General features: G+C 43.8%; 1 protein-coding gene across 3 annotated transcripts in view; it reads right to left on the bottom strand.

Moving 5' to 3' along the window:
* Positions 1-13013, bottom strand: part of CNNM1 (cyclin and CBS domain divalent metal cation transport mediator 1) — a 66686-nt gene extending 53673 nt beyond the window's left edge. For 2 of the 3 annotated variants that reach the window (XM_009245702.3, XM_054522762.2), the window contains exon 1: positions 11389-13009. In XM_009245702.3, the coding sequence (XP_009243977.2) occupies positions 11389-12961 (1573 nt within the window). In that variant the 5' untranslated portion in view covers positions 12962-13009. Of the gene's footprint in view, positions 1-11388 lie in introns of all 3 variants that reach the window. The other variant, XM_063727701.1, reaches the window with a different exon arrangement.
* Between the last annotated feature and the right edge of the window lie 4512 nt (positions 13014-17525).

Raw genomic sequence — 17525 nt, 5'->3', positions numbered from 1 at the left:
CATTTAACCAACAAGTATTGATTGAAGCATACTATATATCAGCACATGATTCTCAACACGGTATTCACTTAGTTTATCTGTGAAACAGAAACTGTAAGTGAGATGAACACAGGAAGACTGGTTTTGTGGAGAATGGTGGGGCAGGGATTTGCGGGAGGCAGATTCAAAGAGAACTAACAGCTGTCAGCCAGAGGACAGAAAAAAATGTAAAAAATAGGGAATACAGCATAAAATAACTACACTCTCATGATCATGATCCTGCGTCATCAAGAAAAGATTAAGTTATATTTAGAATCCTTTGTTAAGGAAGGCAGGAATGGGTACAAAACATTTTAGAAATATCACCATCAAAAATGGTTAAAATTTACAGTTTTAGCATTTGAAGGAAACACAATTATGTTTGACAAATATCTCCGGCTGCCTAGCTCCCCATTTTGCTGGAAGAAAAGCAGCGTTATGATAATGGCTTTCCCAGCGTTCAGACACAGTGTCGGCTCCCTCTCTGCCTTTCTTTTTCAGCTCAAACTCCTGCCTTAGCTGGAACACTCTTTCCCTTCATAATTGCTTAGCAGGGTCCTTCTCCTTCTTTTAAGGCTGAGCTGAAATTCCACTTTCCCAGAAAAGTTTTCTCAGATCATCCAGGGACTATTTCTCCCTTCCCTTTTCACCCACAGATGTTTTCTGGATTCCCTTGCCTGTACCCCAGGCCGCCTCATATCATCATTTCCATCATGGCCCTTCCCTCTTTCTTGTTCCTGGAGGGCAGGGTCAGCACTGCATTTATATCCATGTCTATCTGCTGAGCCCTGGTACTCAGTACATGCTACTGAACTGACCTGCCCAGACGATGTTGAGAGTCACTGGAGGAAAACGGGAGGGTGGCTGGCAGAGGTGGCACTTTCCCTCCTGGATGTTACACAGCCCAGGAGCCCAGCATGGCACCCATGCTGGCCCTCATTCCTCAGGGCCTTTGCATGTCTGTTCCTGTCTCCTGGGAAGCTCTTCCTCTGATGAATTCCTTCTCACCGTCCTTTAGGATTCAGCTCAAATACCACTTGGCGAGGGAGAGTCTGTCTTTACCTATAAGACCAAGTCTATCTATTATATGTTCAGAGCTCCCTATACTTTTTCTTCAACTCACTTAGGACAATTTGTAATTATTTATTGCTTGGTGTCTCCTACTCGACTACAAGCCCTAGGAGGGCAGGAATGGTGTCTGTCTTGTCCACACTGCATCCCCAGTGCCTAACACAGGCCTGACAGAGAAGAATGGCCATTAAATACAGGAAGGAAGGAAGGAAGGAAGGAAGGAAGGAGGGAAGGAGAGAAAGAGAAAGAAAGAAAGAGAGAGAGGGAGGGAGGGTGGCAGGGAGGGAAGGAAGGAAGGAAGGAAAGAAGAGAGAGAAAGAAAGAAAAGAATTGAGGAGAATCCCATTTTGAAAAGGAACATAACAGTAGCAAATAAAAAGAGAATTTAGAGTTGTTATTGAAGGTCCCAGAATCTCCAAACATGGGCCTAGAAGGAACTCGTTTTAAGACAGTACTACTAGGAAAACCCATAGACCTTCCTCGGAGACACCCAAATGCTTTAAGGGAGCGAGAAACACAATCAAATGTATTTGGTAGCTAAAAAATGGAATTGAGATGAGCTATGATATTCTTCAAATAAAAGAATACTCACAAAGGATGATAAATAGAAAAAATGGAATTTAACTGCAGCCTGTGGGATTTAGATAGATAAAAAGTTTGACAATGAAGGCTGGTATGGCCTGGAAAAGATAACTAAATCTGAAAAAAGTGTGAATGAGATTCTCTCACAGGTTTTTTTACTGCCCCTTCCAGTTCAGATTCTATTGTTACCTGGCATTTCTTTTGCCAGGTTGGAAAAAAAAGAATATAACATTATAACAATCACGATGAAAATGTTTAAAGGAAAAAACCCCACAAGTTTATCATCTTGAATATTAATTATTTTCACTTTTTCATTTCCTTTCATTCTTTCTCTCTATATACAATGGACTACACTTGGTTTACTGTTTGCTCTATTACAAATTTTACTAATTATTATTTAGCAACATTTAACACATTTTAAAAACGTAATACATCTATTTATAACAGTGAAATGTAACTGTGAATGAAAAAATTTATTTTCTTTTATGGAAGACAAAGAATATAGCACTAATGTTTTGGCAGGTGTAGAATTAAGCAATGGAATGGTTATTCTTCCTGCAAAAATAGCTAAGGTCAGCATTTGGAGTGTAAAGTAAAACACTGGCTTTTTGGACTAGATTATTCTGCAGTGAAAAGGTCACATTGTGTGTCTGGGCCAGAAGCACTTACTGGCTGGTTGGAATACTTTAGGCCAGAGGTCCCCAACCTTTTTGGCACCAGGGACAGGTTTTGTGGAAGATGATTTTTCCATGAATTAGGGTGGGAGGAGGGCGGTTTGGGGATGGAACTGTTGTTCCACCTCAGATCATCAGGCATTAGATTCTCATAAGGAGCACACAACCTGGATTCCTTGCATATGCAGTTCACAATAGGGTTCTCGCTCCTAATGCCCCAGCTGATCTGACAGGAGGTGGGGTTCAGACAGTAATGCTTGCCCACTGCTCACCTTCCACTGTGCGGCCCAGTTCCTACCAGGCCACAAACTGGTACCGTTCTGCAGTCTGGGGCTTAGGGACCCCTGCTTTAGGCAACAGACCACTTGCAGGAAGATCAAAGATGGAAGAGGATATTTTTAGCTCCATAATGTCTGCCTAGCTCACCACTGTATTCCCAGAGTCTAGCGTAATGCCTGGCCCGAAGCAGGAATTCAAAAAATGTTTACTGAATGAATCAATGAATAAGCAAAGACTGAGTATGCATTGTGCAGTAGGCTGTGTTACAGCCATGCTAGTGTACAGGTGGAGCAGCCTAGCATATGTGGGTTGTGCTCTTTTATTTGCAAAGATGGTGTTACTAGCCCAGCAAAGCTAAATTGTTTGAGTTAAATGTCAGTCAGTGCTGTATTACTCAGAAGCTTTGACTTCAGAACAAAGCTTTATTCCTTTCCCCTGTTGTCTATACAGAACTCGGTGTCTTTTAAAAGCAATCCAATAATAGAGTAGTAAATTTAAGAAGTATGATAAGTCTCTATGGCTCCATTTTTAAAATTAGTGTTCCCAAATTATAGAACTCAACCCTGAGGAAACTATAGCAAAAATACCATCCTATAAGAAAATCACTCTTAGGATTAGAATGGGACATTTGATTTGTGCTTGAGGGCAGGACAATGGGTTTTTCCTTTTGTTTTCTTTTAAAGAATTTCATTAAGATTGTTATTATGTGCAATATATTTTTAATATGACAAAATATTGAGTTACTATTTCAGGACAGTGGGATGATTATCTTCATATGATTTTCATACTTCTTTTTTCTACTATTCTATACTTAAATTTTTTTCTGTATAAATTATAGAAACATAAACTTCAGTAAAAAATTTATAAAAGCAAAATATGACTGGGTGCAGTGGCTCAAACCGGTAATCCTAGCACTTTGGGAGGCCGAGGCTGGCAGATTGCCTGAGCTCAGGAGTTCGAGACCACCCCAGGCAACACGGTGAAACCTCGTCTCTACTAAAATACAAAAATTTAGCCGGGCATGGTGGCACATGCCTGTAGTCCCAGCTACTTGGGAGGCTGAGGCAGGAGAATTGCTTGAACCTGGGAGGCGAGATCACAACACTGCACTCCAGCCTGGGTGACAAAGTGAGACTCCATCTCAAAAAAAAAAAAAAAAAAAAAATGCCACCTAGTCATAGTTATTGTATCCTCCATGTTCCCATTGCATTTTTGTATTTCTAGTATAGCACTTTCATTTTAATGCTTTATGTACCAAGGTCTGTCTTACCCATATCCTGTACTTATATACTGAGACATGACTTGTAAATTCAAGGTCACTGGAAGTCATGGGAAAGGTGAGTGTCCAGCTTGCCTTCTAGCTTTGCAAAGGGAAGTGCTATTCATCCACTATGCTTTAGGCTCTTTGGGAACAGAGATTTTTATCTCATACCCCTAACTCTTAGCACAGTGCTTTACATGTGAAAAGAAATTGGTGTAATAAATATTAATAGATGTACCTAAAGAAGCTGAGAAACAGATGCAACACTTTTCTTCGAACACGAACAAACTTCTAAGTTTGATTTGTTCTGCTGCATAGTCCAAAATGATTTAATTGATTTACTAGCGCTCTGCAGATCTCTTCCATTATATTAAAGTTTAACTCCTTAAGTCATCCATTCAGTCTTTAAACAAACATTTATTGAAAATTTACTATGTGTCATATCCATCATTAGCTGCTGGAGCTACAAAGATAGATAAGACAGTTTTGCCCTGGAGATGCTCATTATATGGGCGGGAGGCACTTATAAACAAACACTGATAGTACAGCTTGTTAGTTCAATGACTGAGATATGCACATAAAACAATGAAGCTGGCCCAAAAAATCTATTTTTGTATTTTGGGGTTTACAGGAGAAGTTTCCCAGAGGAGGAGGCCCCTAAGCTGAGTGTCAAAGAGCTGGCAGTGAATTAGTCAGGCAAAGCATATTCCTGACAGAAGTGCAGTGTGAATAAAGGGACAAAGGCAAGAACAGCACAGTGCACCACAGAGTTCAGCGTTGCTGGAGGGTAAAGCTGTGGCAGGGAGTGGTGAGCGATGAGGCTGGAGGGGAGGGCAGGAAGCAGGTCATGTGTGCATTGCTGGCTGCCTTACCAGCTTAGCCTCTCTCCCGTAGGCAGCGGGGAGCTGCAGAAGGGTTTTAAGTAGTGACATTACTGGAGATTATTTTAGTGGCACTAGAGAGAACGAATTTGAGGGAGACAAAAACGTGAAAAAGTGTAACTTCTTAGGAGGCATTTGCATAAATGAGTAATAGACTTGTGTTTATATTTAATAATCATAGCTAACATCTACTTAGTACTTATATGAAAGGTAGTAAGTGACATTACTGGAGATTATTTTAGTGGCACTAGAGAGAACGAATTTGAGGGAGACAAAAACGTGAAAAAGTGTAACTTCTTAGGAGGCATTTGCATAAATGAGTAATAGACTTGTGTTTATATTTAATAATCATAGCTAACACCTACTTAGTACTTATATGAAAGGTAGTAAGTAAGCACAATGCAATAGTCTTAATATTTCACAAAATCTTATGAGTAAATATTAGTATTATTTGCATTTTACAGCTAATGAAACAGACATAAACAGTTAAGTAATTTGCCCAGGGCCAGTATCAACCCAGGCATTCTAGTAAGTCTTATGTTCTTTTTTTGAGACAGGGTCGCATTCTGTTGCCCAGATTGGAGTTCAGTGGCATGATCTTGGCTTACTGCAACCTCCGCCTCCCAGGCTCAAGCAAGTCTCCTCCCTCAGACTCCCAAGTAGCTGGAATTACAGGTGTGTGCCACTACTGCCCGGCTAATTTTTGTATTTTTAGTAGAGACGGGGTTTCACCGTGTTGGCCAGGCTGGTCTCTAACTCCTGGCCTCAAATGATCCACCTGCCTCGGCCTTCCAAAGTGCTCAGATTACAGGTGTGAGCTACCACGCCTGGCCAAATCTTATGTTCTTAATCACTATCCTGTTTGTTTAATTTCTGTCTCCTGTATTAGAGTGAAGCTCTGTGCAGACAAGGACTATGTTGATGATGTTCTCCACTGTGCCAACACAACTATTTGCTGAATAAAATCAGCAAATAACCTAAGTGGAACAAATAGTGGATTAAATTATGTACAGATTTAAGAAATCGTCATGCACTGCTTAACTATGGAGACACTCTGAGAAATTCATTGCTAGGCAATTTCATGATTGTGTGAACATCATAGAATGTACTCACACAAAACCTAGAGGATACAGTGTACTACACACATAGGCTATCTGTTATAACCTATTGCTCCTAGGCTACAAACCTGTAGAGCATGTTACTGTGCTGAATACTGTAGGTAATTGTAACACAATGGTAAGTATTTGTGTATCTAAACATAGTAAAGGTAATGTGTTGCCTTACGATGATGTTAGGTGTTATGACCACTAGGACATCACTAGGTGACAGGAATTTTTCAGCTCCAATGTAATCTTATAGGACCACCATCGTACATGCAGTCCATCATTGACCAAAACGACATATGACTGCAGTTGGATGCAATATTGGCATCCAATTATTTGGCCAGCTTTGGTGATTGTTATGGACTGAATGTTGTCTTCCCACAAAATTCGTATGTTGAAGCCGTAACACCCCCAGAGAGGCCTCTAAGGAAGTACAGTAGTTAAGATTACATGAGCGCATAAGGGTTGGCCCTAATCCAACAGGATTGGTGTCTTTCTAAGAAGGGAGGACCAGAGCCTCTTGCTCTCTGTGGGTATGCACTGAAGAAAGGCCACGGAGAGAAGGCACCCATCTGCAAGCCAGAAAGAGCGTCCTCACCAGAAACTGAATTGGCCAGAACTTTGATCTTGGACGTCAAAACCTCAAATTGCGAGAAAATAAGTTTATGTTGTTTAAGTCACCAGTCTATGCTATTTTGTAATGACAGCCTGTGCAGATGACAATGATTAATAGGGTGAGGTGAATGCAAACGAAAGCTTTCTAGCCTGGGAGACTAAAGGGACAAGTGGTGCCACTTATTGGGGATAGAGGCCCATGAAGAGGAACAGGAGAGATTTGCTGGGATCAAGGAACAACATTAATTATTCTGTACTTAGGGTTCACCTCACTCAAACATAGAAATATCGAAGTTAGGTATTTAAAACCATTTATTCAATAAATGTTTATATATCCCCTAGCCATGGTGGTCACTGTACTTGTCCTGAGAATACAAAGTAAATAAGATTCATTCTCTGCCCTCAAGGAACTTACAGTCCAGTGGTGAGAAATACTGTTCCCTTTTGTAAACGTAGCACTGTAGTGTGAAAGACGATTTTCCTCTTCTCCATTTCTAAAGACTTGCAACTCATAAGAAGTAAAAAGATAAAATCCCATATCATCACCTGTAATTGCAGAGTTGTTTAAGATTGGACAAGAGAAGGTATATAGAAATGTTTTGTCAAGTGCAATATGCATGTTAGCAATTACTGTAATTATAAAGCTACATTACTAACCTGCAGAAACTGGAGGTGAATCAGCCATGGGCAGCAATCAGAGGTGAAAAGGCTACCTTTGAACCCTGAGTGTGGAAGGAATTCCAGGATAGAGGAAGGAATAAGATGGGCATAGCTGGGAAAGAACAGGCTTTGGGGTCCTACAGATGTAGTTCACATCACAATTCAGTGGGTTATTAGATATGGAAAGTTGTACAAGTCATGCTATTGATCTGAGCTTCCGTTTCCTCATCTGTAAAATGGAGTTAATCACATCTACCCAGGAGGGTTGTTCTGAGTATGTAAAGGGCCTGGCATGGTGCCTGGAAGAACTGTTGGTGCTCAATTAATGGTAACTGTGGCTCCTATTAATATCATAATTTTCCTCTTCTACCTTCTAAGGGGTTTGTTGGTGGTTAAGTTACTCGAGATGAAAGGAAGTAAGGAAAATGGAAGAGCTATTAAAGACCTGCTTTAAAAATTATTTTATTATTATTTATTTATTTATTTTGAGACAGAGTCTTGCTCTGTCACCCAGGCTGGAGTACAGTGGCGCGATCTCGGCTCACTGCAACCTCCACCTCCTGTCTCAGCAATTCTCCTGTCTCAGCCTCCCAATTAGCTGGGATTACAGGTGTGTGCCACCACACCTGGCTCATTTTTGTATTTTTAGTAGAGACGGGGTTTCACCACGTTGGCCAGGCTGGTCACGAACTCCTGACCTCAGGTGATCCACCCACCTTGGCCTCCCAAAATGCTGGGATTACAGGCGTGAGCCACCGCACCCAGCCAAAAAAGTTATTTTTAAAGGTAAAGAAAAGCAGTTCAACCCAGCTTTCATCTCCTAACCTATGGTGCAAATGTGTAACTCCTAAAGAAAATGACCACTACGTTATATGGCTTGCAGCCTAAGAGCATCCACCTTGTTCATTATGTCTTATATTCCATCCTAAGTAGATCTACCAAACACTGTTATAAGGGGTCTCTGAAGGCAATACTCCTCAAACTTTAATGTCACATAGGAGCCACCTGGAGGCTTGCTAAAATGCAGATTTTCATTCAGTGGATTTAGGGTGAAGCATAAAATTCTGCATTTCTAATAAGCTCCCAGGTGATACTCATGCTGCTGTTTCATGGACGTTACTTTGAGGAAGTAGCAAGGCTATGAAAGGAAGTGGAAATATCTTCCTTGGTATAGTATTCTCTGTAATGGCTTGCTTCTCTTTAGTGATCTACCTAAATACAAAGTAGCTATTAATATAACACTAAAGGAGCTTTTTTTCGACCAGGTTTAGAAATTCTGCACAGGGATTCATTTCAGATCAATATCAACTTTTTGGAACAGCTTACTATGTACAAGGCACTGTGTAAGGTGCTGGGGATATAAGAGTTGATATGACAATTCCTGCTTCAAAAGACTCCTCATTATGCCCTGTATATTGCTAACCTCCTGAGGACTGTCTTCTTGTCTCCCCTGTTGCCTAAAACTGTATAGATGTTTAAAAAATACTAAATGAGGCCAGGTGCAGTGGCTCACACCTGTAATCCCAGCACTTTGGGAGGCCAAGGTAGGTGGATCACCTGAGGTCAGGAGTTCAAGACCAGCTTGGCCAACATGGTGAAACCCCATCTCTACTAAAAATACAAAAATTAGCCAGGTGTGGTGGTGCACTCCTGTAATCACTGCTACTTAGGAGGCTGAGGCGGAAGAATTGCTTGAACCCAGGAGACAGAGTTTGCAGTGAGATGGCGCCGAGATGGCGCCACTGCATTCCAGCCTGGGTGACAGAGTGAAACTCTGTCTCAAACAAACAAACAAACAAACAAACCTAAACAAATGAATGAATGAGTTCATAGGAGTTTCATTTAAAACATCTTCTGCCAGCACATGACAATGAGACACTATCTTAACTGCTCTGTATCTTAACTATCACTTTTAAGAGGTGACTGAGTTAAAATAAGGCCATTAGAGTGGGCCCTAATCCAACCTGACTGGTGTCCTTGTTAGATGAGAAAATTTGGACACACAAGGAGACACCAGGGATGCATGCATACAGAGGAAATATCATGTCAGGACACTGTTAGAAGGTGGTGACTGCAAGCCAAGGAGAGTGGCCTCAGAAGAAACCAAACCTGCCAGACACCTTGATCTTGGACTGCTAGCCCCCAGATCTTTGAGGAAATAAATTTCTGTGGTTTATGCCACCCAATGCCCAGATCTAAGACCCTACTTCTGTAAGATACACAAAATGTAAGCATAATTCTAAGAGTGGATAGATGAACCTCAAGTTGCAGTGGGAACTATGAATGCAAGGATTAAGGCGAGATGGACTGAACAGGGTGAGACAGCAGCCAAAAATGGACTAAAATAGCTGCCATATATACATTTCTCTCCCTTCTCATCATACCAACACAAAGTCTAAGGCTGTTCTCTCAAATCTGAGACTGAAAGTAGCTTTTAGACCTTTTTCCCCCCGGAAAGGCTACATTTTAATATTTAATATGATTTCAAAATATTGTAGCAGGAACAAGACCCCAGATTTGTATTCAAAGTTCTAAAGATTATTTATGATGTTAAAGTAGTGAGATTGAATTTCCCTTCCCCTTCCCCTTCCCCTCCCTTCCCCTCCCCTCCCCTCCCCTCCCTTCCTTCCCTTCCCTTCCTTCCTCTCTCTCTCGCGCGCTCTCTCTCTCTCTCTCTCTCTCTTTCTTTCTTTTTTCAGACAGGGTCTTGCTCTGTTACCCAGGCTAGAGTTCAGTGGCACAGTCATAGCTCACTGCAGCCTCGGGCTCAAATTATCATGAGATTAAATTTTTGACAAAAAATTTATACAAAATGCCGTCAAATGAGAGTACTGCTAGCCACAAGGAAGCTGTATCTGAAGCTTGAATCTGAAGTCAAGGGATTGATTTTTTGGTTTTTGTTTTTAATAAACATTCCAACTCACATCAGATGAATGCCTCCTTCAAAGGAGTCATTCTGGAAAGTTCTACACTTATTCTAATTATGTCCCTGTTTTCAAATTATGATGTCTGGAGTTGCTTTCAGGGTTTGTGAGATAGTCTTTTGAATGCTCTCAGTGTTGACTCTTGAAAGGAGATTTGATTTTAAAAAACAATCAAGGGTTCTGGGCCAAATCTGGTGAACCAGGGGGGTGGTCAAACTGTGTAATGCCAAGAGGGGTGACTCTAATGTATCCAGGCTGATTTTTCTTGAGTGAATTTGTAGTCACCAGAAGGCACTTTCTGAAGACAAACTCAGACATGAAGTAAACATGTTATAAGCACGACATCAAGCTTGAGTTTGGACAGGAGGGTTGGAGGATGGTGGCGGCGCTGAAGGAAACCCCACTCATATGGGTATGCAAGTTTTCTAGGATCTCCTCTACCCAGAATATTTCTTCAGATCCAGCTCTATCCTATTTCACAGGACCACAGTTCCCAGAATTACAAGGATGCTACTGCCTTAGTCAACTTTTAACCCCCAACCTGAGTACTTCCCTCCCCCAGGCAAAGACAGGGTCTTGCTCTTTTGTACAGTGGTGGGATTACAGCCCACTGAGCTTTGAACTCCTGGGCTCAAGTAATCCTCCCGCCTTGGCTTCCCAAAGTGCTGGGATTACAAGCACGAGCCACGGCGCCCGGCCCTGGACCTGAGTACTTGATACGTGTGCAATCAATACCTGATGGGAAGTTAAGTATGGGGAAGAATGTCTAAGGTGTTTGGGTTTAGTCTATATGATTCAAAAGGCAGAAGAGCTCAGAGGATTTGGAGACACACATTTCTGCTCTATATGAGGAAACACTGTCAGCCACTGGAGCTGTCCAGCAATGGAACTAGTTTGCTCTGTAAATAGTGAGCTTTCAGCCCTAGCAAGTTTAAAGCAAAGTCTGCTTGTATGGGAACCTGTAGAGGTGCCTCCTGTAATAGGTGGGGAGCTATGCAATGACCTTCAAGGGCTATCTCCCACCTACACAGTATCTGATACTTGGTAGGCCTTGGAAAAACACTGGTGGAATGGAATAAATAAGGAATATGGTGCATCTTGTGAATCAAGTAGAGGGGAAGAGGCCTGGGGTTCAATCAGGAGCAAGAAGTGAGGCAGAAGTGAGATGAAAATAACCAAGGAGCCAAGAGGTAGTCTTCCTTGGGTTTTTAGTACCATAGGAGAGAAATTGCTTCGGGTACTTAGAGCCTCACGTGGTTAGGAAAGGATAATACCTTTGAAGGGGATAGTAGTTGGGGGAGAAGATAGACTACTGCTCACCTTTCTTAAACTCCTCCAGAACCGTGTCCAGTCGGGTGTCATTGAAAACACAATGCAGCGGCCGGTTGTAGAAGCGGGTGACAGTGAGGAGCGGGGTGCAGTCGTCAGGATCCACGAAGGCCAAGTCCTTGACAAATAAAATGTCCACAATGTTGTGCCGCTGGTCACCCTCGTACACTGGGATGCGAGTGTAGCCGCTGCGCAGGATCTCAGAGACAGTGGCGAAGTCGAGCACCGCGTCTGAGCGCAGCATGAAGCAGTCTCCCAGGGGGGTCAGCACCTCCTCTACTACTTTGGTGCGCAGCTCCAGGGCACCCTGTATGATGTTGAGCTCCTCCTTCACCAGGTCGCTGTAGGGGTCTGCGGCCCGCAAAGTCTCCAGCAGCTTCTCCCGCGTGTAGAATGTGCTTATCTCCTGGCGCAGCGCCCAGTCCAGCAGGCGGCCCAGCGGGTAGCACACGGGGAAGGCGGCTGCCATCAGAAGTCGGGTCAGGCACACGCTGTGCGAGGCGATGGCCAGCCCGTGCCGCGAACACACTGAGTAGGGGCAGATTTCGGCGCCCAGGAATACCGCGCCGGTGCACACGAGTGCCGGCAGCCACGGGAAGTGGATCCCCTCTTCGCTGTAGTCTTCCCCGGTGTCCCCGACGCCCGGCGGCAGCGAGGTGTACAGCCAGCCAGCCAGGGCCGCGTTGGCTCCGGCTTGGCCCAGGAGTAGGGTGCAGAGCAGATGGGTCCCCCTGCCGCGAACGGCCTGCACGCGGCGCGCCTGCTCCTGCTCGGCGGCCGAACCGCTGTTCCGCAGCACCCGTAACTCCACCGGGTCCAGCGACAGCAGGCTCAGGCGCAGGCCGCTGAACAGGGCCGACAAGGCTAGCAGCAGGAGCGCCCCGAGCGCCCGCAGCCACGCAGGGGGCAGCAGGTCCCCGCCTGGGCCGTACAACCGCGGGCGGACACGCAGCAGGAAGCCGCCGGCGGCGCCGTGGTGGTGCCACGCGCGCCCATCCCAGGCGCAGAGTGAAAAGAGCTTCCCGCCACCGCCCGCGCCGCCCCGCTCCGCCTCGCCCTTGCGCAGCTCCCGCACTCGCACCTGGACCAGGGCCGAGCCTGCCACGCCCCCGGGACGCAAGGGCCCCAGGACTTCCACGTCCGATGCCCAGTCGCTCTGCTCCCGGCAGCGCTGCGGTCCCGGGGGGCGCGTGGGGACCGCGCTGGGGGCCACGCCGCTACCGCCCGGGGGCTCCTCGATGAACACGAGCCGCGGAGCCCAGTCGCTGGTGCCATTCTCCCCCGAGTTGAGGGTCGGTGAGGGCACCGGTGCGGCGGTGGCTGGTGGTCCTGGCTGGAAATAGACACGCAGGAGGAAGCTGGTGCCTTCGGCGGCGCGCAGGGTGCCCCCCTCAAGGGACACGCGGCCTCCAGCAGTGTCCTCGGGCCGCAGGCCCAGCAGCCAGGCGGCGGCGGCCGGGGGCCGAGGAGACAGGGAAAAGAAGAGCAGGAGCACAGCGCCTCGGCTGCAGCAGTCCCGGAGCCTGACACCCACCACTGCTGCCGCCGCTGCGGCCGCCGCCATCCTGCACCCAGCGCAGCTGCACGTGATACTGCAGAAAGCCGAGCGAGAGCTGGAGGGAGGAGGAGCCGGAGCCGGGAACCCAGCCGCAGGCAGGTCACCACGTGTACGCCCACTGCGCGCGTGGGCTGGTGGCAGTGGGCATTCAGACTCCGCCTGGGCAGGAGTTCCCCGCGGGAGGCTGGAGGCGGCCAGGCATCACCGCACTGTGCGTAGCGGGTACACACTTCGGTATATCTGAGATGGAGCCTGAAAAGTCTGGGTTTGCAGCATGGCCTCCTACTCCAAAATTAAGGTGCTCCTCTGCGAACTCCTACCCGGCAGTAATTCCCTGCCGGCTCCACTGCTTCCCCATTGGCCCGGGAAATTTCCCAACTTTTCGCTTTTCCTGCCACTTGCATTCCCCCTTCTGGTCAAAAGAATATTCTGGAGTCAAGTCTTGAATATGTGAAAACTTTTAGCCTCAACTCCAGCCGACCTTTCATTATTGTAAACATTTCTGGATTATTTAAGTTCAATTCTTAGTTAAGATTCGAATGTCCATCAATAAGAAACTGTTGAAATAAGTGAAACCACTGTGCAATGGAATACTATGCGGCAATAAAAAATAATGTGGTGGATCCATTGTATATGTGATATGGAAAAAAAATCTCCAGAGTAATTGTAGAAACAAAGTAAGGCACAGAACAGCAAGTATAATATGCTACCATTTGTGTTAAAAGTATTTATGTATAAATTTGCACACACACACATTTATATGAGATTTATTTATATATTTATTTATTTTGAGATGGAATCTTGCTGTGTCGCCCAGGGTGGAGTGCAGTGGCACAATCTTGGCTCACTGCAACCTCCACCTCCCGGGTTCAAGCGATTCTCCTACCTCAGCCTCCTGAGTAGCTGGGATTACAGGCATGTGCCACGGCACCCAGCTAATTTTTGTATTTTTAGTAGAGATGGGGTCTCACCGTGTTGGCCAAGCTGGTCTCGAACCCCTGACTTCAAATGATCCATCTGCCTCGGCCTCCCAGAGAGCTGGGATTACAGGCGTGAGCCACCGCGACCCACCGGTTACATCTTTTAATTAATTAATTTATTTATTTGGAGACGGAGTTTCTCTCTTGTCACCCAGGCTGAAGTGCAATGGCGCGATCTTGGCTGACTGCAACCTCCGCTTTCCAGGTTCAAGCGATTCTCCTACCTCAGCCTCCTGAGTAGCTAGGATTACAGGCGCCCGCCATCACGCCTGGCTAATTTTTTTTTTTTTTTTTTGGTAGAGACGGGGTTTCACCACGTTGGCCAGACTGGTCTCGAACTCCTGACCTCAGGTGATCCTCCTGCCTCGGCCTCGCAAAGTGCTGGGATTACAGGCGTGAGCCACCGTGCCTGGCCGGTTACATCTTAATTATAGTACAATATCAAAAGCAGGAAGTTGATATTGGTGTAATGTGTGCGTGTATAGTTCTCTATCATTTTATCACGTGTATGGATGTATATGACCATCACTGCAATCAAAATACAGATCTATTATTACCAAGACCTGGGAGGGAGACTTTCTTATTAAATTCCTTGTATTGTTTGAATTTGCTCTGGGACTATATTATTTTTATGCATTTATTTTTAAACTTTATATAGTAAAATTCACTTTTTAGTGTACTGTTCTATGAATGTTGACAAATGCATATACATGTAAACATCACAATAAAAAGTAATTCCATCACCACCACCCCCCAAATTCTCTTACTGTCCTATTGTAGTCAACCCCTCCCTTCGTCTTATCCTCTGGGGACTACTGATCTGTTCTCTCCTATAGTTTTCTTTTCCAGATTATCATATAAATGGAGAATAGAGTCTGTAGCCTTTTGGGGTCTCCCTTCCTTTACTAAGTTAGCATAATACATTTACGATTCATCTATGTTGTTGCGATTTTCAGTAGTTCATCCTCTTGTATGGCTGAGTAGCATTTCATTATATGGATGTGTCACTGTTTGTTTATCCATTTAATAAAGGATATTTGAGTTATTTCCAGTTTTTAGCAATTATTAATAAAGTGGCTATGAACATTTGTGTGAGGGTTTTTGTGAGAACATAAATTTTTATTTCTGTTGGGTAAATTTATCATAAGTCTGTATTACATTTTAAAATATAGTAATCCCAGCTACTTGGTAGGCTGAAGTGGGAGGATCTCTTGAGGCCAGGAGTTAGAGAACAGCCAGAGCAACGTAGGGAGACCCTGTCTCTAAAAAATTAAAAATAAAAAAAAATTAGCCAGGCATGGCGACACATGCCTGTAGTTTCATCTACTTGGGAGGCTGCAGCAAGAGGATCACTTGAGCCCAGGAATTCGAAGCTGCAGTGAGCTATAATCGCATCACTGCACTCCAGCCTGGGCAACAGCATGAAAACTTGTCTCTAAAAATAATTAATAAATTAAAAAGGAAGAGTTGTTTTACATACTACCCTTGGCACCTGGGTTTAGTGTAAAATCATCCCTATGTGTGAAATCTCATTTTCCATGGCATTTGTGACATGCCATTGTGTCAAAATACACTAGATCCTCTCCACTATAAGCTGCTTCTTGCATGGGCTACTTAAGAGACAGAAGGGAGGTTTAATCTTATGAGGGAACATTGAGGCATTTATTGGAAGTATAAGGGAAGGAGAGAACTGGGGTCAACCAGATGATTGTTTCTCTTTCTTTCTTTCTTTCTTTTTTTTTATTGAGATGGAGTCATGCTCTGTCACCCAGGCTGGAGTGCAGTGATGCGATCTTGGCTCACTGCAACCTCCACCTCCTGGGTTCAAGCAATCCTCCTGTCTCAGCCTCCCAAGTAGCTGGGATTACAGGAGTGTGCCACCACACCCGGCAAATTTTTGTGTTTTTAGTAGAGATGGGGTTTCACCATGTTGACCAGGCTGGTCTCGAACTCCTGACCTCAGGTGATCCACCTGCCTCGGCCTCCCAAAGTGCTGGGATTACAGGTGTGAGCCACCCGCCCAGCTGATTGTTTTTCTTAAGCGCATAAAAGCTCTTACTTCTTTCCTGACAGTTACACTTCTTTCCCTTCCCAACCTAAACTCCTCAGCACAAAGATACCTGCTATCCCAAGGGTTTTCCCAGCTCTTTTAGACCATAGAACATTATCATCATTACAATACCACTTAACATCTTTAACAAGCTTTAAAGTTATGAAGGAATTTCTTATTATTCCATATACACAAGAGACCTGGGAAGTAGGTATAATTATACCCATTTTACAGATCAGGTTAAATGACTGGTAAAACTTCTTTGGACCCTAGGTTGATGCTTCCTTTATCTGGTAGAGCTGACGGAAATAAAACATTTAAAAAATATTAGAGCAGGAATTAAAAAACTGAAATTTTTGGTTATAAAGTATTACATGCTTATTAACAAAAATTTTAATGCAGAAGAACATAAATAAAAATACACTATGACCTACCAACCAGAGATAAACACTGTTAACATTTTTTATACTCCTTTTTACATTTTCTACATAGATAAGTAATTGAGAAATACATGCACACACACACACACGTGCTCTCCATATAGTTACATATTTTATAATTGAATATGTGTTATATATATAATTCTAGTCAGCTCCTGTTACTTAACACATCAAGGGATTTTTCCCCAATGTAATAAAAAATCATTCATAAATGTAATTTAAATAAATCAAATATATATGTATTACATATGTATTGAGAAAGAGAGAGAACTGTAAGAATGAGCCTATTCCCAATTGCACCAGCTCTATTATTAACAAATGTCAGGCTTGGAAAATCAATCTACTTTTCTGGGCTCATTTCCTCATTTGTGAAATGACAGTTTTAAGCTCCCTACCCTTTCATGAGTCAGTGAGTAAGGGCTAATGTACACTGTGTGAAGATAATCTAGAGAGACTGAGTACTTTTCCTTTTACTGAACAGGAGGTTCTGGAAAAGTACTGGGTTTCCAGAGCTCTGCTGTAACTGAAAGGATTCCTGGGGACAGGTTCAGGCAGTGTGATTCTCCTAAGGAAGAGCTGCCAAAAATAGCTCCCCAGAATCTGAATGTTTACTGTCTTCTTAGCTTACAAGATGGGCACTTCCTCGCTTCTCAGAGCGATGGAGGAAATAATACTTACCTTTAATATCATGACTATGCTATTTCAGAATGTACATGTTAAAATGCTTTTGTTTATTTCATTTCTTGTTCATCCATTCCATAAATATTTGTTAATCATCAAAGTGCCAGGCCTTGTGATAGATTGGGCATATCCGACACTATCTTTGTCATCTTGGAGCTTAGATTCTCCTGAGGAAGACAGACCTAAACCGGAAATTATCTACCTGTCTAATTAATTAATTACTGCCATGAAGGAGCTGTTCAAAGTGCCCTGAGGGTGCATGGGACCCATTATCTAGAGAAGAGGGTCTGAGAACTCTATCCACAAAAATTAGATGTTATAAAAATGGAAGAATTTATACATTAGGAAGAACATAAAATTATTAAATTTTGTATCTTCTATTCCTTTTTTGTACTTTAAAACTATGACAGTATATTAGT

Source organism: Pongo abelii, chromosome 8 (assembly GCF_028885655.2).
Source record: "Pongo abelii isolate AG06213 chromosome 8, NHGRI_mPonAbe1-v2.0_pri, whole genome shotgun sequence".
Taxonomy (NCBI): Eukaryota; Metazoa; Chordata; class Mammalia; order Primates; family Hominidae; genus Pongo; species Pongo abelii.
Note: the sequence above shows the minus strand (reverse complement) of the source record. Positions and strands in the feature narration are given on the sequence as shown.